This window comes from Notothenia rossii, assembly GCF_949606895.1.
Source record: "Notothenia rossii genome assembly, chromosome: 7".
Classification (NCBI taxonomy): domain Eukaryota; kingdom Metazoa; phylum Chordata; class Actinopteri; order Perciformes; family Nototheniidae; genus Notothenia; species Notothenia rossii.
The window spans coordinates 31,494,382-31,519,880 of record NC_136905.1 but is presented as its reverse complement, the minus strand read 5'-3'; the positions used below and the strand labels follow the sequence as shown (position 1 = coordinate 31,519,880).

The following is a 25,499-nucleotide window of genomic DNA, read 5'->3' as shown; positions in this document are numbered from 1 at the left end:
TGACCCTACCCTATCTCTAGGGAGTTCAGGAATGCTTGTCTTACTCTTCAGCTCGTGACAGACAGCTGTAGTAGCTGAAGACCTGACCCTTGACTTTTTTTTTTTCCATTAATGGGCTCCGAATGATCATCCATCTCCATCAGCATGATGGATTGGTTTGTGTCACTTACCGCAAGAGCTCCTTGAACAAGTGGACTCTTACTTTGAAAGGGTCTATTAGCAGTTCATTTAAACACACTGTAGCAGAGGTATGGTGACACTGGCCATGATTGAACTAAACCGAATTCCTTTCCTGTGATAATTGGTATCATTTTTCTGCTACGAAACATTATCATCCATCACAACTGAGTACTTTCAGTCATCAAACAAAGTACACAAGCTACGTTTATGGTGAAAACAGAAACCAGCTGTGTGATGCAGACAGATCAACTTTCTCTGCGAAACACTGTGTCCGCTCATGAGCTGACAAAACAATAAATGTAAGCATGTCCGCTAATCTTCTGATGATGTGAATGTGTTCCTTTTTCTAGCTCTCCTTCCTGCCTATGCCCAGTCCAAAGATCAGAGAATCAGCCGTGTTTTGACACTTAATAGAGCTTGACCTTTGGCCTTTGGTAAAGAGCCTGGTGCCGGAGTGTTTAGTCTTCACGAAGCAGATTAGCAGAGGCTGCTGCTTCGACACAGAAAGTCTTTATACCTGAGAGCCGGTGATTAGCTATAGTGAGAGCTAATCTGCTGCTATGGTGGTCCAACTGGAAAACACACACACACACACACACACACACACACACACACACACACACACACACACACACACACACACACACACACACACACACACACACACACACACACACACACACACACACACACACACACACACACACACACACACACACACACACACACACACACACACACACACACACACACACACACACACACACACACACACACACACACACACACACACACACACACACAATATATATTAAAGCCCCTTTTAGAGGATGCTAGTGAGTTTAATGCACTGTGCATTTGATTTAGATAGAAGCTGAATAATATTTTACATTCAGAAAAACATCTAACACCCTGATCCCTCAAGATTATATAACATGTCTCAAGTCATGCCAGAGCCTCTGTTAATGTGTACTAAGAGACAGTTGTTGGCTAAATGCTAATGTCACAAGTACAGTAAAGGTGTCAACTTCTTAATTGTAAAGATGCAACATTTGGGAAGTATGAAATGGTTACTTCATTTGTGCCAATGGAGTGGTACAGTGATGAAGTGTTTCTGTAGGTAAACCTGGAAGTTAGCATCGCAAGGGCTCACTCGACAAAAAGCCAAGGAGATTTCCCTATTGGCTTTCGGTATTTTGTGGCAAAAACACCTTTATGAGACTTAACTTATTTTGATCAGTAGGATAATCTCAACATATTAGACCCCTTCTCAAATAAAAAAACTCCCTATTTAGCAGGAGCTATCAACAAATGTACAGATTCAATACAAATGTTGATTTGCTGAAGTCAGGAAATGACTTATCACAATGGCAGCATAGATATCTGTAATTATCAAATAATCCATCCAAGTTGTGAGGCATTTAAATGAAAAACGTCAGCATCCAACATCATGGTAGCCCAGAGGAATAGTCAAGGAGCACCAAAGTGTGTAGGATTTATCCTCTGAGGGCCATGAATATCTGTAAATTGTCAATATAAATGTCAATCTTGTAAATAAGTTGTAATGATATTTCAGTTTAGAACAAAAAGGTTGACCGACAAACTGACAATACCTTCCATAGAGCCATTCACTATCATGGTCTCAGCTTGTCCCCTTGTACGGTGGTCAGAGAGGAACTGCCTGGCTGAAAACCATCATCTTTCAAAGAGAGTCAGCTGTGTATCCACTGTACTCCACTAAATTACCCCCTGATGCACACTGTGCTGTGAGATTGAGGAAGAGTATAAAATGATTCCTCCAGCCTGCTCTGAGTGAGAGGTAGGGACACATGCTAGGAATATTTTCCACATCGTTCTGCAGGGATGAGGACATGGGGAGCTGTTGGAAAACAAAGTGTTGTGCATGGAAGAACTTGGGTTCACATTGATTTTAAATGTACCCATGTTAGCCATTTGTAGTGAAAAATGGTAGAAGTATGTCCATGACATACGGCTTGATACAAATAATAAGGACTCAGAGCAGCAGAAAGTAAAGGAATGGCTATGGTCAGATCTTACTGGAGACATTTATGGATTCTGAATACATTAGTTATAGATACCCGCTAATTTGATATTTCATAGACCTGTCATTGATTTCAAGCAGTGTCATAATGATCATAGGTAGCCACAATAGCGAGCTGCATCTATTTTGTTTTTGAAATGTTTTCTTTCAGTCTTGATCACATTTCAAAACAATTTTGGGGCTCCATTAGGTTTTTTTGGTGTTTCCTTTTCCTATGGTGTGTTATATAGGTTATTGTGCATTTAAATGGTCTGGAAACGCAAAATCCTCAAAGTTCCCTCCCTCATGGTGCGTGATATGCTCAGGTGAGATCAGACTGGGCTCTGGTTTCAGTCAGAGGGTGAAAAGAGGTGCTGCAGCACAGGCAGTATGAGGAAAATAAAGAGATTTTTTGAACATTAACGCATGGAAACGTGTCACAGTAGAGACATTAAATACAATTATGAACCTGATAATGATCATTATAGGGCCTACTGGTGAAAGCTAACAAAAAGGCCATTCTCAGGGGTGAAAAAGGTAAGTAAAGTAAGTAATATTACAGTGCAAAACTAGGATTTATAGGTAAAAGTTATGTATTTAAAATATTACCCCGTTAAATGTATCAAATATAAAAAAATTAAAAAAGTATATGCCTGTAACTGGATATTTCTAGACACATTCTAAATAATTATCAGTGACGTCGGTTTCCTGATGGTAGGCATTTTTAGAAGTTATGTTCTTCATAATGCTTTATTTAGACCACCACTGGAACTGTTAGAAGGTTTCTTAAATGTAGTATCCATCCATTCAGCCCCTGCTTAAAATCCCAAAAAGCTAAACACTGCAGGTTGCTTTGGGGTTTGCTGGCTTATATCTTTGGTTTTAGGTCCCTAAAAGACTCGGGTTGAAAGCTAACAGAAGTAAGTGAGCGTAAGAACATGTTATGGACATTTGACTAGGGTGGTCTCTCCTGTGTCAGTCTTAAAACCAAACCATTTCAACCACGTGAGTAATGTTAAATGCAGAGCCAAGTAAATCAGAACACGTCCCTGAATGCATCACGGAGAATGAATGCTCCATCGACTCAATATCTAGTTGGTGCTTAGGGAGTGTTGCTGTCAGATAGTGAGAGACTTGGACCTGACAAACCTACTTGAGGGAAAACAGGCACTAGCACAAGGTGTTCTTGCATGTGTGGGTAAAGCGGAGAATGAAAGTGTGTTTACAGTCGATGAGGAAAGGAAACCAAAGCACGCCCGTCTGCTCGGAGCAGAGCCAAACCCACTCAAGGTGAACACTAAACTGATTTCTACAGCTTACAGCGGTTTGCCTGGAGCGGAGCTGTTTAACCAAACTCCAGCTGAAAGAGCTACCGCAACCTTCAAATGTGGTTCAGATTTGATAACATGAAAAAAACTAATCCAAAATAAAATACACACACTTTAAGGGGCCTTGAGTTTTGGTTTCATTGCAATACATCAAATCATTAAAATAACTTTGTGTAGCTTTAGTATATATTCTTAAGACCTACAGGCTTTGGGTTTGCCAATTAAATTAAACTCGACACAAAAAGTCTGCTGTTTACATAACAATGTGTTTATTTTATAGCAAAATCTGCAACTTGATTTATAAGTTAACGTAGATTTCATCATGGTTTGCATTATTCTACCTTAAACCAATTAAAGTAATACATGTAAATGTGAATTTATTTCAAACTCAATACACTACTTTTGGTTTTGACAACTGGGGAAAGAAACTAATAGTTTTGCATCCAATCTGGAGGTACAGTAAAAGTTCTGGGTCAACCCAACTAGCTAGAAATCAGTGAGAAACTTTCACGATCTGTCTGTCTGTGTTTTGTTTTGTCTTTTTCTGTCTTTGGTTTCCTGTTTTATTTTGAAAAGTGTTCACCTCCTGTCTTGCCTGTTGCTTTCTGTCTGTTTTCCCTCCCTGATTACCCGATTGTGTTCACCTTGTGCCCCTGAGTTTTCTCCTCCCTCCTCACCTGTCTCTTGATTCTTTGATTAGTCTTGTGTGTATTTAAGTTCTGGTTTTTCTGTCTTCCATTGTTAGTTCCTTGTTTGTCTTTGACTGTGTCAAGGGGTAGTGTTCTGTTTTTGACGATTTTGGCCTTGGAATAAAGGTATTTTTCTGTGAAATCTGCATTTGGGTCCTGCCTGCTTCACTCAACCCTAACAGAAACGATTGCACTTGTTTCATGAACATTGAGCCACTCATTTGTAACGTAATGGTGCTGACTGACAGAACAAGAAACAGACCAACTTAACCCAAAAACATAACCATCATCATAAAACACTTATTACTTGGTACTGGAAGATTTACTGGGTTGAAAGAGAGATCTCCAGTTTCCTTTTTGAATAAGATGATTGATTTTGCACTTTGTCGGACATTTCCTTTAATAATTCACTACAATTTAACGTTGTAAGCGTCTTACCTCGGTCTTCTAAATATGAAGCCATATTGCTGGCAGGCCAGGCCCACAGTGGGGGTGTAGATGACGGGCATGAACCTCTCGATGTCTGACGTGAGCAGCCGGTAGAAGAGTTTCTCGTTACGGTCCTGGAGCCCCATCAGAAATACATATCTGGAAGAGACAGGGAGGAAAACACAGCGTGTTATCTTTAACATCTTGAGGACTCAAACCTGCGGAACTGTGGAGAGGGGTTTATCTAAGTCAGATGTTGAGTCCTGCTTGTTTGTGTGAGATTAAAGGAACTGCCAAGACATACTTTAAAGAGAATTCATCTTAGCAAAGAATGAGAAGCAATGATTAAGATCGAGAATGTCCATACATCGTAAAACCCAGCAAAAGCAGTGAAGTTACAAAAGATAAACAAAAAGAAGAAAGAAACTGCTCACATATGAAACAATTACTTGAAAATGCCTGTGTTTGCTTTTGTTCATAATGCTTGGAAAAATACAAAGAATAGCCCTTCGGATATCCTACACATGCTCTTTGTTCTGTAGATTGAACGGGAACAGAGGGTTTGCATTTAACCCAAATTAAACAGAGCTCGTCTGAGGGGCTCTATTCCTAATCACAAGTTTCCATAAGGCCAGGAGCACAAGGTGCCTCTTGTTGAGTGGATAAGGCCCTCCCTGCTCTACGTTAGGACACAGCAGCTGCACAATACACCGTGGTGACAGTTGCTCTTGAGCCGTACTGTTTTCATATCAACGGACCGAATGAGTTTCTGCTAAATGCAATTTATCACATGGAAGGTTTGTGTATGTTTTACTGGAGTTGAAATAAAGGAAGCCATATATTGATTATTTGCCATGGGTTCAAGTGTACCTGTTCCTAAAGTTTAATTGAGACGGTACATTTCTTTGACTTATAAGCTTAACTCAAGGTCTGCTTGATAACTTTTTCCAAAGGTTTCAACTGCTTTTCAAACTCCTGGGTTGATAGAGTTCACTGAGTTGGCAATTTACTGCAATTCAGAAAATGGGGGGCGCTTGTGAGAAACACATTAAAAAACAATGGCAAAGAAACAAAGCCAGGCTACCTTTTTTTAAATCAATTTATTAAATTGTCGAGAAATATTTTGATAATGGATTGTCTTGGTCATTTTTCAAGAAAAAAAGGCCAACAGCTTCTTAAATGTGAGAATTTGCTATTTTAACTTGTCTTATATGAGAATAAACTCATTTATTCAAGGTTTAAAGAAGTCAATTGACCTTTCGCAAAGCCACGCCCCCCCCTGGTTACTGTTGCTAGTCCGACAAGCTGAGAGCCAGATGCGTTAAACAAAGCCATAATGGAGGGTCTCCGTAACGTCGGAGTCGCCTTAACAGACTCATTTTGGAGCAATAACGCAGCAATATCCTCCAGGTCCCGACAAAAGGGGCTACAATACGCTATGGAGGGTTATATCCACAGTATAAACATTAGAAAAGAGGGACGCACAACATCAATAGAGGCACTTGCATACAGGTCGCAGTGCAAGAGTGAAAAACCACATGAGCTGTATGTCAAATTTGACGGAATTATTATTATTATTTTGGAATAAAACAATACAATCACAAGAGGCATTAAATGTTGTAGTTTGTCTAAAGTTAACTACCGTTTCCTTGGTGGCTTTCTGCATCCACCTTGTTGTTCCTTTGTGGGGGTCGGGGTGCCCACTTGTGCAGCAGGATTAGGGAAGTCGACAGTAGGCTTGCCATTAACAAAATGCTACAAAGATTAAAGCAAAATATAAATGAATGATTGCCTGTTGGCTTTCTTGTTTGTACTTTGACCACAGGTAGACTAATAACGGAGCTCAGCTGTTCAGACATTATTATGCATCAAGTGATATACATGGTCAAAACGACCTATAAGCACACAGCTTACAGCTGTAGTCGTGTGACTTTAGCTAACGTTAGTTAGTGAAATTAGTTAATTAAATTATTAATTAAATTAGTTAGTTAATTTGTGAATGTAATCTTTGCTAGCTAGCTAGCTACGTTAGCACGTATTTACCTTGGAGCAAACGTATTTGTGTTTGTTGATATTCGCCATATTCAGCTGGGCATGGGGCCTGCCGCATTTCTTTATCCACTGGCGGCATCTCTCCTCTCGGGTTTTGGGTTTAGGAAACGGGTAAAATATCACCCCCCCCCTCTAAGCTTATGGGATATCTGCTATCCGATTTGCAAAGACCATAAGCACAACGCTTCACCATTTTCGCAATGAATTTGAACGCTAAGCTTGTCGGACTTCCACAGGGAGCCGCGCACGTGATCGAATATGATTGGACAACGGGCATTTAGGGGCGTGGCTTTGCGAAAGGTCAAATTGACCTTGTGAATTGTGAATGCCCGTTAGACTTAAAGAAATTGTGAAGGATATTTTTTTGACATTTTGACTAACCCTAATACATTTTTGAGAAAGTGTTAAATGTTTGTTGCAGCCCTAGGTGAGATATTGTTTAGTTCCTAGTATACTAGGATATTATATTACTTAATTGTCAGATCCAGTCTGACATTTTTCTTGCATCACAGCAGCTCCATTTGCAACATCAACAAGGACAAATATTTAAGAAAAGATACAGGGAAACAGACATTAACATAACATCACAATCCCTTAAGAGAAACACGCTCCAGACCCTCTAACGTACATTTGATCTGGGATCAAACTCTGTATTTAATTTCAGGATTGACTCAACTAAAAATAATTTTCTCAGATTTTGGAAAGCTCCCTTCAAATGCATAATAATAAAAGTATTACTGCTTTTTATAGGCAGAGAAAAAGCCTGTTTGAAAAAAAAATGTTTGAGTCCATAACCAGCTTCAATTGCTCCTTACTGACAATGTAGCTACTATGACTCAGCAAAGCAAACTATAATTAAATGCCCACATATAATCCTAACATATTACTGCAGTGTGCTGTTGTTTGATGTTTTGCTGGCAGACATTAAGGAAGATTTTTTAACCTTAATAGGCGTGAGCGCTACACACACCCAGGAAACAGGAATATTTACAGTACACAAGGATCCATGCTGACTGAGTGCAGTGTTTCCTTTAAAGTCCACCCACTGGAGCAGCCAGGACATAATCAATCTCTTTCTTCATCTATTTTAGCATGAGAGATCAAACGCTCATTCTAAGCCTGCTTTCAAATACATTACTGGATATGGTTTCCTTTTGCTGTAGTATTTAATAAACTGCAGTATTTCAGTTGGCAAAGTCTTTAAACATACATTTCCTCTGTTGACGATACAGTCACAGTAGGTATTCAAGTCACTCCATCATCTAAGATCATAGACCTTTGTGCGGCGCTGTATTCCAGGCGATAATTTCCCACAATAATTAGACAACACGGCAAATTCCACTGGAAAAGTTATCAGATTAAAATAGAACAGGGTCATGGTTGTAAAAAGAACCCAGCATTCAGCAGTAAATACCAAAGAAATATTTGGAGAAGGGGAACAGACTGTAAGTAAACACAGCGGGCTTGAGCAAAAGCAGGCAAATAGCAATCCTTAATCCACGGGACAAAAGCCCGAAGGTGGAACACTGGAGACAGATAGTCAGTGAAAGTGATAGGGCATGGGAATGGCGCTCAAATTGCATGTTGATGTTGTGACGTTGCTATGGTGGGAAATGAAGCTGTCTAGTTCCTGTTGACCCAAGCTCCCCTCTCTCAAGCAACTCTCTCAACCTTGACATTAGGAGTGACAGCTGAAGGAACGGTTGACTGGAATGAGAAGCAGTTACACACACAGATAATATTCAGCACTTTGCATATAATTGGAAACAGTCAAACAGGCTATGAGTTCAGTTTGGTGCCTAATTTGATCAAGGAGTCTGGGCTGAAATGTTAGCTAGTAGATTCATGACATAATGCTAACAGCTACTACTCCTACGTGTCTCATGAAGCCTGCAAAACTAAACTGAAGTTTTCCTTTGGTCGCTGTGGAGGTTATAAATACACAGGGAGGAGACGGAGGAATGGGGGGAAAGTGTTGAGATTTGTTCCGTAAGATATAATATTTTAAGAGATGGACGAGATCTCTGAGGGCTGATCGCTAATGTTCCTCGCGTGTTACGAAGGCTTCCAGATGTATAGGCTCTCTCACTGTGCACAAAGGCAAGGGTAGTCTTCTCAAGAGTCCATTGAAATTCAACCCTACTGATTTGAAGCTGATAAAAAAAGGTACTAGGTTATGGTATTACGTATAGGTTTCGCTCTGTCAATAAGCCTCACCTGTCCAAGTCGTCCCTCTTCATTTCGTAGTTCTTGAGCACCCGGAGCAGCTGGATGTCCTGGCTGTTGAAGCACGGAGGCAGCAGGCCATGGATCCCCAGCTGGTGACGCTCCTCCAGGGAGAAGGCCAAGTCCTGCAAACACACACATTGGTCAGCTCGCCCACTCTGTTCTGATGAGTCCACCACCGGAACATCAGTGATTATGTGTTACAATGGCGTTTGTTAGCAACCAGAAAATGACACCAGCAATGACAAACAGATGAGAATGCTGCGTGGGGTCTAGGTGCCGTGTTGGCGGGACGTTGCGCGGCTCGTTGAAATTGTGTGGTTGCTCAAGGGTGGGGCTATGATTCGGCTATACACCGCCGCCGCGTAGTAATAAAGTTGAGCGCATACATAGTGAGACCTACAGTAATTTGACCCTATGGAAAAGCTGTGTTATTTATGGCGAAGAGTGAGTGTCATTTAAAACAATGTACGATGAGTGAGGTTTTGCCCGAAAAAAAAAAAAAAAAGATATATATATATGTTTTTATCTTGTCACTGAGGGCCCTCTTTGCTCAAGGGCACTTGCCCAGGTTGCCCATATGGTTAATCCGACCTTGGCGAGACAGCGCGAAACTCATCCTGAACTCAACCTGAACTCAACCTGAGCACCATGGATGCGGGAAGGGGGGGGGTGCTGAGGGGGCTGCAGCACCCCCATCTGCAAGGCTCCACTAGCACCCGTTTGACTTTGCAGACCGTTTACATGCAGAAAAAGCTGCATAACACAAGGGGACGGGTAATAACCGGAAAAGCATCTCATGGGACCTTTAAGCTGCCAGAAAAGACTCCAAAGAGATTTAAAAATGGTGCACATTCATTTAAATTAAAACAGCTTCCTGACAACTAAAGCCGATAATGTGTTGGCACTTCCTTGACTCTTATAAGTTATATGATTCTGTTTTTCTTCAAGTTTCTATCTTGTTGGTCGAACGCACTTATTGTAAGTCGCTTTGTATAAAAGCATCAGCTAAATGCAATGTAATATTATAAGAAAGGAGTATCAGTCCTCTTATGTAATAACCATCAAGTTTACTTAATCTTGAATCTGATTTTGAGTAAAAGGCTCACCTGGACTATTCATCGTTGATTTTCTTGTACTTTGGTTTGTTACAACCATAATAGAGTAAAATTCACAAAGTGACATCATTTCTTCCTGCTTGTAAAGCAATCCTAATCATGATCGATGGTGGTTGCACTCCTGGTATTTACCCTCTTTGACGGAAAACATTCCCCAATCATCTCTGTTCAAACATTCCCGAGTGATGAGACAGGTGGTGTGTCAATCTCGTCCTCTGTGGGGGGTGTTTGCTCTCAGATGGGCTCCCTCTCAACCAGTGTGTGTTCAGAGGGACCGCTGATGGCTCACACTCTGCTGCGATGTCCACTTTCACCAAAACACATCCGCAAAAACACACAACAAGGTCAAGGTTAATCACCTGCTCCACCTTAACTTTGGCTTTCATCCTTACTTGCCCCTGACATCTGAGCGGGAACATTGAAAAACATGCACACGTTGAGTGTCGAGGCCTTAACCCTCAACATTCTGACCTCTGACTTGTGGAGGAAACAATTATCTCACTCGGGAGAGAAGTCATATGTTGATCAGAAAGAGATTAAAGTACTTAAGCCAACAGTAAAAGGAGGAGATTTGTCCCTAAATCACCCACAATAAGCACAGTTCTAAAATGGGAACAGCAATCTCTACTATTCTCCTCAAGTGAGGCATGATACAGTAGGCATTTTGATTTCCCCGGAGTCCTTAAAAGACCAGAAACCTTAGGTTCAACTTGCCAGCTATTGTTGCTAACTGCTAATACCGAAACAAAGCTGCTCTAGCGTCTGTGATTTGGATCTAATCCATGAATGCTTACCCTGGTCACCACAGTTTACAGCCTGTCCAAGCCACCAGCACTTTCTGTGTATCTGGTTGTGTTACAGCAGCTCTGAGGTTTAAAAAATGTGCTTGATCACACGAAACAGGCTGTTTATGGGAAGTAAACGAGGATACGGCATGGAATACGGCATTTGGAATTTAATTTGACGTCAGAGGAAGCTGACCACAAACACGCCAAATCTTATTATTCTGACACTTTGTTAAAAAGCATGCTGCTTTCTCACTGTTGGTTTTAGATAGGATCTCAGTGGTTCTGGACCCATAAAAACGTAGATAGTATTGCAAAAGAAACAAGCAAATGTGCAGTATTTCCTTTTTGGCAAAACATCTAAAGAAATTGTGTTAACATAATGTCGACAAGCTATCAGGAAATAATGTATGTCATTTCATAAGTTAAAACAGAACATCCACACATCAGTTCCCGCAAACAATGTTAGTTGTCAGTACTAAATCATCTGAGCATGACAAAAAACAGGCCATTGGTTATTTCAGACACCGAAGTACGTGTCCTGGGCTCAATGCAGTCTGTACTTAAAGGACCTCAAATAGACAGGAGCAGCTCTGAATTACAACCTTCCCCAATTATCCAGCTGCCTACTTCATACTCTTTGTGCGTTCGGGAAAAGCAGCCCACGATGCACCACTGCTCTGCTGCCTGCCACAGCTGACCATGGGAGAGAAAGAGAAAGGAGTCTTAAAATACACGAGGCAAACTGAGCTTAATATGAGGCTATACAGTAAAACAAGATTTGTTCCTCACACAGCCTCTCGCTGCTCTTTCATTAGCTGAGATACACTCAGAGTGGCACGTACTGGACTACAATTCTCCTTCTTTTAGTGTTTTGGTGAGAGAAGTGGCTGTTCCTGACGCAACTCACAATTAAATACTGAAACAAGGGCCTCAATAAAACAGCCATACACTAGTTTATCATTGTAGAAAGAGATTGCACAGATCAACACAATGTATTTAGAGTGTATGGAATACTTTTAGTTAATTAAATCAAACATTGAAAATATTGCAGCTACAAAAAGGTGAATTCCACAAATATATTTGTAACTTTTTCATTGCAAATAAAATGCACTTTCAATTTTCAACAATTAAAAAACAGCACTGGCACAAACTACTGGTGTACTGTGTGTATTAGTGCCAACAACTACGGAGGCCACCAGGTGCAAACACACTACAACGGCCTCAATAATTTTAATTAGGAGCTGCAGCTTCGGAAGCAAATGTATATACAAAAATGTGTCAAAACACATGCAAATGAAGAAACAAAACTTGACAACACATTCGCAGCTTTTAGGAAACATTCACCAACTTGATGAAACATGCACATGGTTTACAAAAAGCGCCTCATAAACGAAAACCAACCAAAAAGTGATGCGAACAGCTGGGAACACACGTGTTGACATTTGGGGATTATAAAGTTAGCCAATTTTCACCGTTGGCATAGTAAGCTTGTTCAATAATTGTGTTTTGTCAGTATATTTGAAATGACTAGACTAGCTAGGATAGCTAGCTAGCAGATCTGCAATAATATTGTTAGGAATCATGTGATCACATTGTTAAAATAAGCCATAAAACTTACATTTTAGGTAAGTTTCCATTGGAAATGTAAACAGATGATATACTTTATGTTATCAAAATATATATCAGGTAGTCCTTGGCAATGTTACTATAATCAAATTTATATTCAAAATGAAATTACTTGAAAACAAATATGGTCATATATCAAAATCCAAAGAAATGTTTTTGTTTGTCAGAAAAGGGTAAATTAATTGATCAATAAATTAACTTCATGTCAGTCTAAAGAAGAAGAAAAAAACGGCCAGTCAGCATGGATAAAAAGACCCATGAAAGTGGCTACGCCTAATTAAGAATAATTACCCTCACAGCTCAGTGAGATCTCAAAGGCTGCCAGTGTCACATGTGAAATAGATACCATCCATAGTCTTGGGCCCAAAATGACCCATTAACATCCCCCACAAAGAGGCAGACATGTTGGCCGTGCCGAGGGGAAACCCTGGCCCATAGACTGACTTTATGACTGAAGATACGGCTGGTTGGGTCGGGGCCGGGCACTGGTGACGGAGGGAGAAAAGAGCAGAGGCGGGGGTTTCATGGCAAAAAAGATTAGCATGCACGGTTCGAAGAATTTGGTTTGGAAAGCGTGGGAACTGTCGACGCCAGTTTTTCTGACTTTTGACTTGATTGTTGGCTTTGCGACGGCCTTGTCCTCAGCATGTAAATAGAGCTGCCAATCTCTTTAATCTCAAGGTCCTACCTGTTGGACACTTTCGATCAAACGTGTCCGTCAGGCGGCCTTCTTAAAAAGGCATGAAGAAAGGCCATTTTCTGAACATAAGCCAGGGTAAATACACATCAGTAGTGACTGAACTTTCATTTTATTCTTGAAATGTTAAGACACAACAAGAATATCTAAAGCAGTGCATTTAAGAGTAGGCCCAACGGAGCCCCGCCAACGGAGCCCCGCGCCCCCCCTGAAATTCAAGGTGTTTTAAAAATTTAAAAAGATTTTAAAAATGTTTTTATATATATATATATATATATTTATATCTACTGTCACTACTGTCAATTTATATCTACTGTCACTTTTCACATTGAACATGTGCTCTTTTATTAACTAAACTAAACGCTTTCATTTTAAGTTGTGAGTTTAGTCTTTTTGACCCTAATAAACACTGATGTATTAATGAATAACAATAATCCACAGCTCCTCTCTCTGCTCCAGAGGATTTAAAAAATATATATATCCCAATGAAACCCCCCCCCCCCCCCCCCCAAAGCAGTAAACCTAGGGGAAACACTGGCTTAGATTCCCAATTGTTGTATCATTATGTTAACATTTCAGCCTTAGGTGAGGGAATATTGGATAACTGATTGTATCAGTCCATAATTAAGAAAATACTTTCAGCGATAAACAGCCATTAAATAAATGTGAAATGTTATCAGCAATTCATCTGAATATGGATGGTATATGAACAAACCCCCTAATTTTCATCAGAATATAGATAGAAATAAAGCTAGAAATGTTAGTGCTTGTAAGTGTTGTTTTAATAGAGATATTTGGCCTTTAACTACATTTATTGTGAAATGTTATACATTAACAGCAATAAGTTTAATATCTTTAACTGATATACTGTATCAGCATTACAAATTCCAAGTTGTGTATTTTGCATGTTTTCTTTCCACTGGTCTGAAAGAAGACATTAATTGGAATAATAGCCCAAACTCTTAAAATAAACCAGTGCATGAACAGTGAATACATTTTTGTGTAACTAAGAAGTGTGAACGTAAATTAGCCAAACATGAAAACGTATTAGTCAGATATTAACAATCATGATGAAACAGCAACATTTTCCTTCACTGTATTTATTGGTTTACATTCTTCTAAACCAAAGTACTGTGTCAAACATACACACCCAACAAACTTAAATCTAAAACACAACTCACAAAGTATTCCCATGTTTGTTTGTCTGAAAGCAGGTTTTGAAGCTTGTCTGCTGTAATGCCTGCTGTCTGTCCCCTCAGGAGCCTGACAGGGCTGGGCAGGATAAACCCTAGAGAGCTTCCACATGTCCCTGACCACATCTGAAGTGCCCGCACCCTGTGCCAACACATGTGGTGCCCGCAGCCCCATGTTCCAGAAGCCGTGGTAACAACCCAAACGTGCAATCTAGCCACTGGCCAGTGCCCCCACCTTAACCTCGGACTGGTGCCATGCCCACCCCAAAGCCTTCAGCGGAGAGGAAACAGATCATTAGTTCACCAGATGCACAAACAAGAAAGATTAAAGTACTGGTTCTTTGGATCTGATTAAATGAATTTCAGTGCTCCCTGGGAGTTCAAAGGGTGGGTCCGTCGCGACTTTCAAGCGTTACGTTTTTGAGATTCAAACACTCTGCCACCTCAACCTTTTCATTTCCATCCACCACAACCACTGCGGAGCCACTCCCTTCATTACAGTGAGGCTTTGCCCGACCTCAGTGCCACTGCTTGGGTTAGTTTACCCACAGGAGAAGGATCCTTATCACAACATTAACACAGATCTGAAACTTTATCACATACTTTTCTTCTTTGAAGTTACTTCAATTTCTAGAATCTAATCTTTCACCAAGTCCATATTTTCTTTAGCCATTATGTTAATCCACCATTCGATAAGATTGTAAAGCACACAAACCAGACTAAGTCTCATACTTTTTACGATTCTATTTGTTGCAAAAATTGGTAATTTAACACAAAAATTAGTGGCTTGCATGCTATCCATTCTAAAATGGATAGAGCTCGTCCAACAAGAAGCTAATGTTTGTATAAAATTAACAAGAAGCTATCCCTTAGCTGCCTAGAGGACAATCACCATCCTTTCTAACAACCTATGTTTGGTGATCATCACAGACATCTGTTATGCATCAACTGCCGCATTTTAGCTATGCATTTCCCATTACTGTATTTTTTACTTTTTTAAACATCTCATTCAAAAACATTTTTAATTATAAAATGTTCAAGTTTGGTGGCTCTGAGTGGGCAAAAAACTCTCTAAAGCAGGGGTGTCCAAACTTTTTTCCCCGAGGGTCACATGCAGAAAAATATACGAAGGGCTGGGCCGCTCGCTAGAGGTATACTGCCTCATAAGTTCAGTTATAAGTTAGCAAAATCAATCAAATGTAGGTAAATGATGCTTGTGAATGTTGGCAGCTCATCCCTTGAAACAGAAGCCTCTAATTGATTATAATAAGGAGAAGTAGGAAGGGTGTATTTCAAGATTGTTATGTAAATAAGTCATTGGGCTTTTTTCTTATCAACTAAGATATGTTAAAAAAAAAATCCAACTTTAATTGACTGAATTTATTTGAAAAGTGTTCTTATTAACTCATGAATACTACTGTGTAATGTATATTTACATTTAAGAAATACAATATAAGAAAAGCACACGTTTCATTTGTGAGCCATATTCCATTATACTTTTTTAAATTGCTGAGGGCCAATTCAAAGTGGTCCACAGGCCGCATTTGGCCCCCGGGCCGTAGTGTGGACACCCCTGCTGTAAGACTTGTTATGTTTGTGGAAAAAAAAAAGAAAAATCAACGGTGTCCAAAAAACTTTAACATTGGATAAATGTTTTTATTAGTGCGTCAAAGTGAAAATTAGTTTGATAGCATTCTAAAATGTGCCACAATTCTGGACAGTTTTGCCATGCAAAAACATTACAGAAGACTTACAGCTAATTTTGTACTGCAATGGGTGAGCCTTAGGACTACGCGGATGCAGAGCATGTCATCTTATTTGATAAGATGGACGATTGTGTCAATGTGCTGACAAAGAAACAATTACACAAAAAACTAAAACCCATAAAAGCCTTCCTACATTCTGTGTAAACTTTAAAATGATGTAATTTCACACAAAGGCCATGATTAATTCAGCTTGTAGAATTCCCAGATAAAGCAAGCTCTCAGTCCTCCCCCCTTAACACACAAAACCCACTTCCAAATAAAAAGCCGCTCCTTTTTTTCCTGTGTGTTGTCTGAGCTGCGGCTTCAATGGAAATGGCCTCTGCTCCAGGAGAAGCAACCCCCATTGAGAGAGACCTGAGCCTAACACGATAGGGTGGCCTTTCTCCCCATTGAGCCTCTCTCAACCGCAGTCGCCGATCAGACACAGAGACAAAAGCCCACAGGCCTTCGACAGGGAGAGGGCTCAAATGTTTGGCACTGAGATACGACCTGGCAGAGATGTGTGTGGCCACAGAGTTCTTCTCTATTCAGCGCTGTGTGGGAGAGGGAGGGCTTTCGGTTCACGAGAGGCAGAGACGACAAGAGACGGCCTTCTTGTATGACTTGTTTATCAGTAAAACCACTTGCTGAAAGTGATGTATACCGATAGCCATCTCAACCCTGCTTCCCCTCGTTTATCTGCCCTGCGTTCATGTTGCATTGTGCCACAACCGCTTTGTTTTATAATGTGTTTCTGAAAGACTTAATGATTCAGGTCAAGTCAACAATATTTATAGGTCATTTAAAAACAAAATGTTCCCTGTTTCATGAGGTGAAAACAGAACAAAGAAAAGGAAAGTATGCAAGAGCGTTACAGTAAAAGCAGGTGAAACACATCAGTCGCACCTAAAAGCAATAATGAGTTTAAAAGGTGTTAACAGGGGTATTTAATCCTCATATTCAACACAGGAAATAAGAGCTGCCAAGCTGGAAATTCTGGGTCCTTAGTAAAGTTGAGGTTAAGTTAAATAAAGTCAAATGCAATTATAACTCAAGTTAAAATAGTTGCTCTTTACTTCAGGTCTGTACTGCCAAACCCACACACAACAAAGTTGACTTCTGCTAAAAGTATATATACCTGCTGCAAGCCTAACTATCAATATAGTAAGTCAAAGTGTGAGGGTACTAAATGTTCCACTTGGACAGTACAGAGTGGAAAACATTTTTGCTGGAATTAAAATGTAGAAACCCTTATGCGCTTGCCAAGTTAAAGTTGATTTTGAACTGAAACTATGGGGGGGGGGACATTGGCGTAACTTTCAACAGCACTGTGAGAAAGTCATCTACAGTGGTTCAGTTGGGCCACACTGTTGTTACACCATAGACCAGAGTATCTGGATTCACTTCAGCAGTGATGTCAGAGCTCCTCAGACCTACCCCGACCTCGCTGCAGCTGACCAAACAGGGAGCAGAGGACTGAGAGATGTTTCCCATAAACACCACCATCATCAGATACATCTATTCTAACCCACTATTACCGCCACGTTTTCTCCCCACACTGCTACAGGACTCTAGAGTCAGTTTGTCTCAGTTGCATGTGCAGCATACAGTAGCATCTCAGTTCATGAAGTGATGCAATCAGCAGAAAGGAATGTTATCCAAGTAAGACAAGGAAACTAAAAATGTGCATTTATGGTGTTTTTTACTTATACCACCATGAAAGACAACAGTCTCCTTTCCCAGTGCTAGCTGGTGTGCTTGCCTTTCAGTTTCTTCTGCTTTTGATGTGTCATTTCACAAATGTACATGTCCGAAAGCAAGTTAAGCAAGCATGGAAAGGGAGTGCATTGTTTGAAACTGTGGCCACACTTTTTTATATCAGTTAGCTATTCAGACTCGGATTTGTGATACTTCTTTGTCTCATGTATGATTGATGTGTTGTACACTGATGATCAGAGAGGTAAATCCCTGTTTATGTCAATGGTGTCTGCCTCGAAAAAAGCAATAAAGACAGAAAGGGGCACAATCACCCGTTTGACATGTTTCTATTACTGCCGGTCTGAGCTGCAGCTGATATAAAGTAAACCTGTGACTGTACTCTGAATGAAAGGCAATTATTACTTTTCCATTGAAGATAAAAGCCAGATGTTACAGTAGGTGCTGACAGTGGATTCGTTTGTCCGGTTGGTAAGGGGCGAAAGATGGACATTAGGACATAGCCTGACAGTAAAGAGGCTTTCTGCCTTGAAGGTTCAGACTTGCCTATGTAAATATCTTTATTCTTCATCATATGTGCTACACAACTTGCAAGGTAAGCTCATTTGGAATCCAAACCTCATGCAGGACTAATCTTGAGAGTCAGCAGAAACTAAATTAGATTAGATTAGCTGAATGAGGAGTTCACTGGTCTGGCCGACTGTGACCCGTACTTGGGAAACCTCTGGCTAACAGCTGGAGGAAACACTGAGTCATGAGCCTCCCTCCCCCTGTGTGTTTATAAACACACACATAAATGCAACACGTGTACATGCAGTGCAACAATGTGATGTTAACGCAGATTTAAGTCTTAAAAGAAATGCTTCTGCATGTAGACATTCACTGTACCCCAGGTACTGTAGGTACACACTTTGATGCTTCACACACACACACACACACACACACACACACACACACACACACACACACACACACACACACACACACACACACACACACACACACACACACACACACACACACACACACACACACACACACACACACACACACACACACACACACACACACACACACACACACACACACACACACACACACACACACACACTTCCTAAACCCTGCTTCACAAACGAATGATCAGAGAGTCTATTTAATCCTGCTGTAGGATAAGACCCACACTCCACGACGTCCTCATTGTCCAGGAGCACACCGTGGCCTCCTCTTGTTTTATCAATATCGGCGTGTGTGTCTAGACACTGTAAAAACAGCTAGTGGGGGTAAGAGAGGGGATAGCCCGGTAGAATGAGAGATGTATCCCATAGTTATCATAGTTGGGATTAGAATCCAAAAATAAGAGAAACAGCAGGGTGACAAAAACATAGAAAAGAGCGGGAAAGAAAGAAGGAAAGAATGAAAGAGGCGGGGCTTTTCTCTGAGGGTCAACGACAAACTGATCAGGCCAACTGTCTCTGGATGGTGGGCTGACTGGATGAAACAGACCACTAAGACTTGGTGAGTGTTCACAGCTTTTTTAGGCTGTGTTCAGCCGACCAGGGTTGTTATATAACAGGAAAAGCACCAGACCACTCACCACCACAACAACACTCAGCCTTTCTCTGGTGCTGCCACGTAGAGAGAGAGATGCAGTGACGTGGTTGGAGCTGAGCTGTAAGCAGAGGAACCATTTAAAGCTATACTGGACAAGCCTGTTCGCTACACTCGTTTTGGTTGTCCCAGTCAAAAACTAGGATTCACAGATTAAAGAGCATGCCAGGACATTCCAAGTAAATATCCACCACAGAATAAAACAGAAGAAGCAATGATAGCATTCTGAACACTCTATCCAGAGATTGGCAGTTTAGGACAGAGGTTCTCAATCTTTTCAAGTCCGACCCCCCAGAATCATTTGGTCGGGATCGATAAACAGACAAAAAGACAGAAACAACACATCATGGTTTGCCTGCTTGCTTTTAATGGTTATAAATAGAAGTGTTACTGAGTTTCAATTTGGATACACCCCTATACACTGCCATGTTGTACACTGAATACTTGCACAGTATCTGAAATTCAACCAGGTACTTTATCTCAAATTGCACTGACTGCTGTGCCCTCCAGGAAGTGACGACAGGAAGTTGCTAAGCAAGCAACCTTGTATAGTAAGCACTAGCGAAACATTGCAGACTGCTCAACTCACCCAATATAATTAATGTTGCCTTTTTTAACAATGGTACCTTTATTTTATAATAATAACAGTTTTATTTGTATAGTGCTCACCGGAACAGCCAGGCAAAGTAGCCTTAAGTTGTTGAGTGGTTCAACGTTTCTAGGTTCCCACACTTTGACAACTTATTTACTTAAAGTGTATCCACAGGGTATTCGTAGCTCCTTGTACTTTGCATTGGGACCATAGATTGGGACGCACTTATGCGCTCAAAACAGCAATTGTAAGCACAGAAGTATCTGAATTGAGACACAACAAGAGTATAGCACACTGCAAATCAGCTCCAACAGCCTCAGGTTTCCAAAGAACATTTGACATTATATCACATGTCACTTGTTAGACGCTTTTATCCAAAGCGACTTACATACTCAATACTGTGGGTAATCCCCACAGGAGCAATTTGGGGCGAAGTGTCTTGCCCAGGGACACAACGACATGCTGACTGCAGTGGGACTCGAACTTGCTATCCTCTGATTCAAAGGTCAGCGCACTAACCCACTGCGCCACATTTCATCTGAAACACTGATACCCGAGTCAAGCTGTGTGGTTTGTTCATTCAGGTCTGCTGTGGATCCAACTGACAGTTGTTTCCATCAGTTGGAGAAATTGATAAGCAAAGAGATCATAGCATGAGGTTGTCATCTTTCTACAAAGCAAGCAAGCTACATTCATACAAATGCAACAAACGTACAGTACATGCGAGTGATAAAAGCTCATTATCGAAATATATATTTAAAACATATCTAAAAAGTGATATTGGCCGGACGAAGATGTGTATTAAAATTAAACTAACCAAGAAACCCAACAAGAAATTGGAATACATGAGCACAATGAATGATTACACTGAAACAAAATGGCAATGGCGTTGTCTGATTGACAGAGAACAACTGAAATATAGTAGGTTACGTTTAAATAGGAGCAAAGGGGGAAATGGCAAAGACTGACACCTAAACAGAACGACACCACAGGGGTCGGGGTGAGGAGCAGTAGGTGGGAGACTGAGTTGATCTATAACAACAATAAAAGCCTGATTAATGGTTCTGAACAAGAAGAGGGTACTTCTCTCTTAAAGTTGCTGGTTTGTGTCAGTAACTTATGAACATAAATGAAAAGGCTACTAAAGATGTTCAGATATCTCCAACTAAAACAACACTTCAAGAAAAATCTTGAACATGTCCGTAAGACAAGACCATAATAATGGAAAGAAGATGCCAATGCCATGGTTGATTAATTCTGGAACTGCAGTGTACCAATAGCCATCTCAAGAAACAGCCAGGCTTTCAAAAGTTCACATTCCTAAGGAACCAATCCGTCAGCTCACGGAGGTAGAGCTTTCTTTATCATTAGCATAACGCTTTGGCGAAATGAGGAAATCAAAGGAGAAGAAAACCATAATGTCCCAGCCAAACTTCTAAAGAAAACTTGGTTTTGCAGGAGCTTTTTTCCAGAGGAATGTTTGGAAATGTTTACCCAAAAACAGATGTCTCCCCACAAAACATATATTGATGCATGGCCTTGTTCCATACATTTATCTTGGGGATTTGTGGGGTTTCTTTAGGAGTTTTTCCTTGCGAGGGTCTAATGAGAAAGTGTTGTATGCTGTACACACTGTAAAGCCTCCTGTAATTTGTCCAAAAACATTGTTTGATTGATTGACATCGAGTACCTGCTTACATGTTGCCAACTGGTATGTTTTAGATTCAGCTTAACTCTGATTTCCATGTTAGATATGCACACAAGACTGGAGGAACATCTAAGCCATTTCAAGGCATTAAGGGATCACTGAGGAGTGATAAAGGGAAGACAGAGTAAAGGGGGGGGAAGGGCAAAGTGAAAGCACTCATTCATGCCAGTATGTGCATGTATTTGTGTTGTCATGCTCACTCTGCATTTTATCAGCAACACCTACAACTGCCATGAATCTGAATGGAAGTGAGCACTGCGCTGGTTCTTGTCTAACAAAAACACTGACCCTTATTCTAAAGCTTTTGACCCGTCTCCTTAAATACACATTTTTGTCTTCTTCACCCCCCCGCCCCGCCAGCTATACTCATTTTCTTGGAACCACCCAGAAAGACGGCTAAGGAGGTAAGAGTGTGTGTGCTTGCAGTCAATCATTTTTTCACTGGATCAGGAGATATCTTAGTTACAATAGGAGGTCTCGGGATCAGTGTTGGTGTCAATCATGCAATATGTAAACCAATATGGAGTCGGCCCACAGATGTTCTCTGGTTTCAAAAAGGCACATTTTGCGAGTTTCAAGGTAAACTTAAACCCTGTCCTTTTTAGGGCTACATATTTGCCCTACGCTTCATAGGAATGTATTTCCTGATTTTGAGGAAGCAAGTCTAATGGCATCACTGCACGCATTGTTCCAAATAGCCATAGCAGTCATCCTACACGATATCAATTCTACAGGCATCGGCAATCAAGTGGAGACAGTAGCAACATAAGAAGGCCATCTATCCTGAAGCAGTCATCCTGATGTGGCTTCAGAGGGACTCATATATGGCCTCACAGAAATCTGACCTTTCCCTGTCCAAATACCAAACCGCATACTCGTTCCTACCATGCTTTGAATTTTAAGTGCATTCACAAATACCTCTATTTGAGGGCTTTTGTAGAAGATGTATAAACCATGTCATTCTAAAATATTAGTTTGTCATGTTTAAAAGCAATTTTTCTATATTTTGTAACTATTATTTGTATTCCGTTCACTGTCAAAAAAGTCCATCTTTCAATCCTTTCTGGTCTCCCTGCCATGTGGTATTAGATATGTGTTTCCCAAATATTAATATCTTACATATTAGAGATTAAAGGCTTACTAATTGCCGAAGATGGCTGGCCACTGTAGTTTTTAGTACATTTTATTCAGACTTGGGAAAACTGGCGATTTGGGAATTCCATTGTCATTGCTGACCCTAAATGTGGATTAATTCAGAAAACTGTCCTCAACAAATTCAAAGTGAGTATTCATAACCCCATGATGATGTATGTGAGATGTACCCAAATCAATTGTCACAAACTGAAGTGACAATTTCCAGGCAATTAGACTTGTTTTCAGACATGTTTCCTTTCATTACACCATTCCAAATTAAAGGAAGAATGTAATGTAACCAACTGCCACAAATGTGGAAAAGAAGCTCTCAGAGAATGGGTTACATTCCATATAATGAGTGATGGTAGTATAATCCAACATGTTCAAACTGTTGGCCTTCTACTTCAGGTTGCAGTGCCCCTGCAGTGACTAGAGGTTAAGTAATTTCCTGAGGTTATTTCAGCGGAACAGTAACCTAAGCCCTTCAGCTGCGACCTGACCTCACTAACCAATTCCACTGCCAATGTACTTGACACTATTTACATCAAAGTGTTGTCCAACAGCTTTAAAGCCGTGTGTACCCCCTCCTCATGCAGAAGCACTTCTGACCCACTTACCTACAAATGAATGTCCTTGGCTCATATATCTGTTTATGCTCAAGACTGAGGCAAGCATGAAACATAGAATCATCTTTTCTTTGGAAATAACTCAATGATCCTCTGGAAGTAAAGCCAAGGAATCACATGAAATTATTCAGTGGCCCAGGCAAAACCGGCACATATTCAATGGAAGTCCAAAACAAATGGTTACGGAAATGCTTGTTGATTCCAGAGAATGTACAAAGTTTGTGACAACTCAATTGGGTAATACATTTGGTTGGATATATTCCAGTCGAAGCAAATCTGAACGATACTCGAAGGAGTTAAAAAAGTCGGAAGCCGGTCAGAGATTTCTTTGCTCATTTCCCATGGAGATGAAGTGCTGACATACACCATCAAAGAAAAAATAAAGAACTTCAAATGACCCTTTTCTTCCTGACACACTCCTTGTTTTCAGAGCTCCACATGCCAGAGAATCATATGCTTGCTGGCCTCTGACCTCTGACGCATATGACTGCTTTTTCTGTTCAACACATGGCAGGTGTAACAGCATTTCACTTAAAAAACCTCAATGAAGCACCTAACCAATCAATCTTTATTGTAACAAGCTCCATGAAGAGGTTTGAACCATTTCATAAAAGCCAACTTGAGGGGCCTTTAAGTTTTTCTGTCATTGGAAAGTAAGAGTGAGGCTTTTCTTAAATGATCTTAATTGTCCACAGAGGGTGAACAAGGGGGTTATTTATGGCCCCTGCCTCCAGGTGTAGCATTGAAGAATGGAAAACCCAGCACGGCCTGGTGAACATTAATTTGTATGTGTACGCCTGTATGCATGACTGCACGTGTATGTATTTGGCGAGACTAAGAAAAAGAAAGTTTGTCCATTTGCTGTCCTGAGGGGAACCTTGAGACACTCAAGAGCCCCTGTCAGGTCGATCTAAATGAGTTCCCTCTTCAGTGGAAATTCCATTACAAATGGCTACAATGAATCTCCTGTAAGGACTTTGTGGTATAATAAAGACCACAACATGGGGAGAGAGATGACATTTTGGTTTCCGCCATTCATTTAACATCTTTATCCTACGTTCAAAAGCTTATTTGTATGGTCATACAAGAAAGCTCAGATATGTAGCCTGTGTGTTTGATGTTTTTGCATATGGAAATCATTACACTAATGTAACTTGTGGTATTTTTGGCAACTCTCTGAGGTCAATTATTTGATTTTTACATTACTGTAATGTAGCTTGTATTGAAGCAAAGAGGACAGGATCATAAAAAGGGACAAACCAATGAGTGACTCAATGAAAGGTATACTTAATGGCAACATTCAAATGTTTAACAATGCTCACAATGAGCTTTAGGTTCTCAGTGTCTTTCAATGGTCCAGACTGAAATATTGGTTTGGATGGCCCCAACATTCATTGTTTAGATGTATCCTAATGCCTTAGCCAAGACTATTTCTCAAGCGCCAGCAGCCTGTACAAGTTTTCACATATCCAGTGAAATATCTTTAACATCTTAACGATTGGCATTAGCTTTGGTACTGACATTCACGGTTCTCAGATGAAGAATCATAATGACTTTGGTAATCCCCTAATTTTCCTACAGACATTTGTGGCTCTGACTGAATTATATCAAAGAACATTGGATAGATTGCCATGAAATTCCATGTATCAAATCATTTCTTCCCCAAGACGAAATTGTAATAACTGCTGCTTTAAAAGGGACCCTAAGATGCTAATTTTCAGGTTTGTATTTGTTGTCTCTACTGTGACCTGTTTCCATGCCTTAATGTTCAAAAAGATCTTTATATTTCTCATACTGCCTGTGCTGCAGCACCTCTGTTCACCCTCTGTCTGAAACCAGAGCCCAGTCCGCTCTGATTGGTAAGCTGGCCTGCTCTGTTGTGATTCCCATCTCGTTCAGCAAGGGTTAAAAAAAAATGCAGCAACATCTTTCCATAATAAAAACCAATGATAATGGGGCTTACCACTTTCCTTTAGGGAGGTGTGTTTCTAACCAGAGCAGCA

The 25,499-nt window shown here is 40.5% G+C and overlaps 1 protein-coding gene across 2 annotated transcripts in view; it reads right to left on the bottom strand.

Annotated features, from left to right (window-relative positions):
- The window catches only part of me1 (malic enzyme 1, NADP(+)-dependent, cytosolic), a 97,861-nt gene that overhangs the window by 53,605 nt on the left and 18,757 nt on the right, over window positions 1–25,499 (bottom strand). The window contains exons 2-4 of one of the 2 annotated variants that reach the window (XM_079693964.1): window positions 10,196–10,370; window positions 8,937–9,070; window positions 4,677–4,826 (exon numbers count right to left, since the gene is read on the bottom strand). In XM_079693964.1, coding sequence (XP_079550090.1) covers window positions 4,677–4,826; window positions 8,937–9,070; window positions 10,196–10,225 — 314 coding nt within the window. In that variant the 5' untranslated portion in view covers window positions 10,226–10,370. The remainder of the gene's footprint in view (window positions 1–4,676; window positions 4,827–8,936; window positions 9,071–10,195; window positions 10,371–25,499) is intronic. The other variant, XM_079693963.1, reaches the window with a different exon arrangement.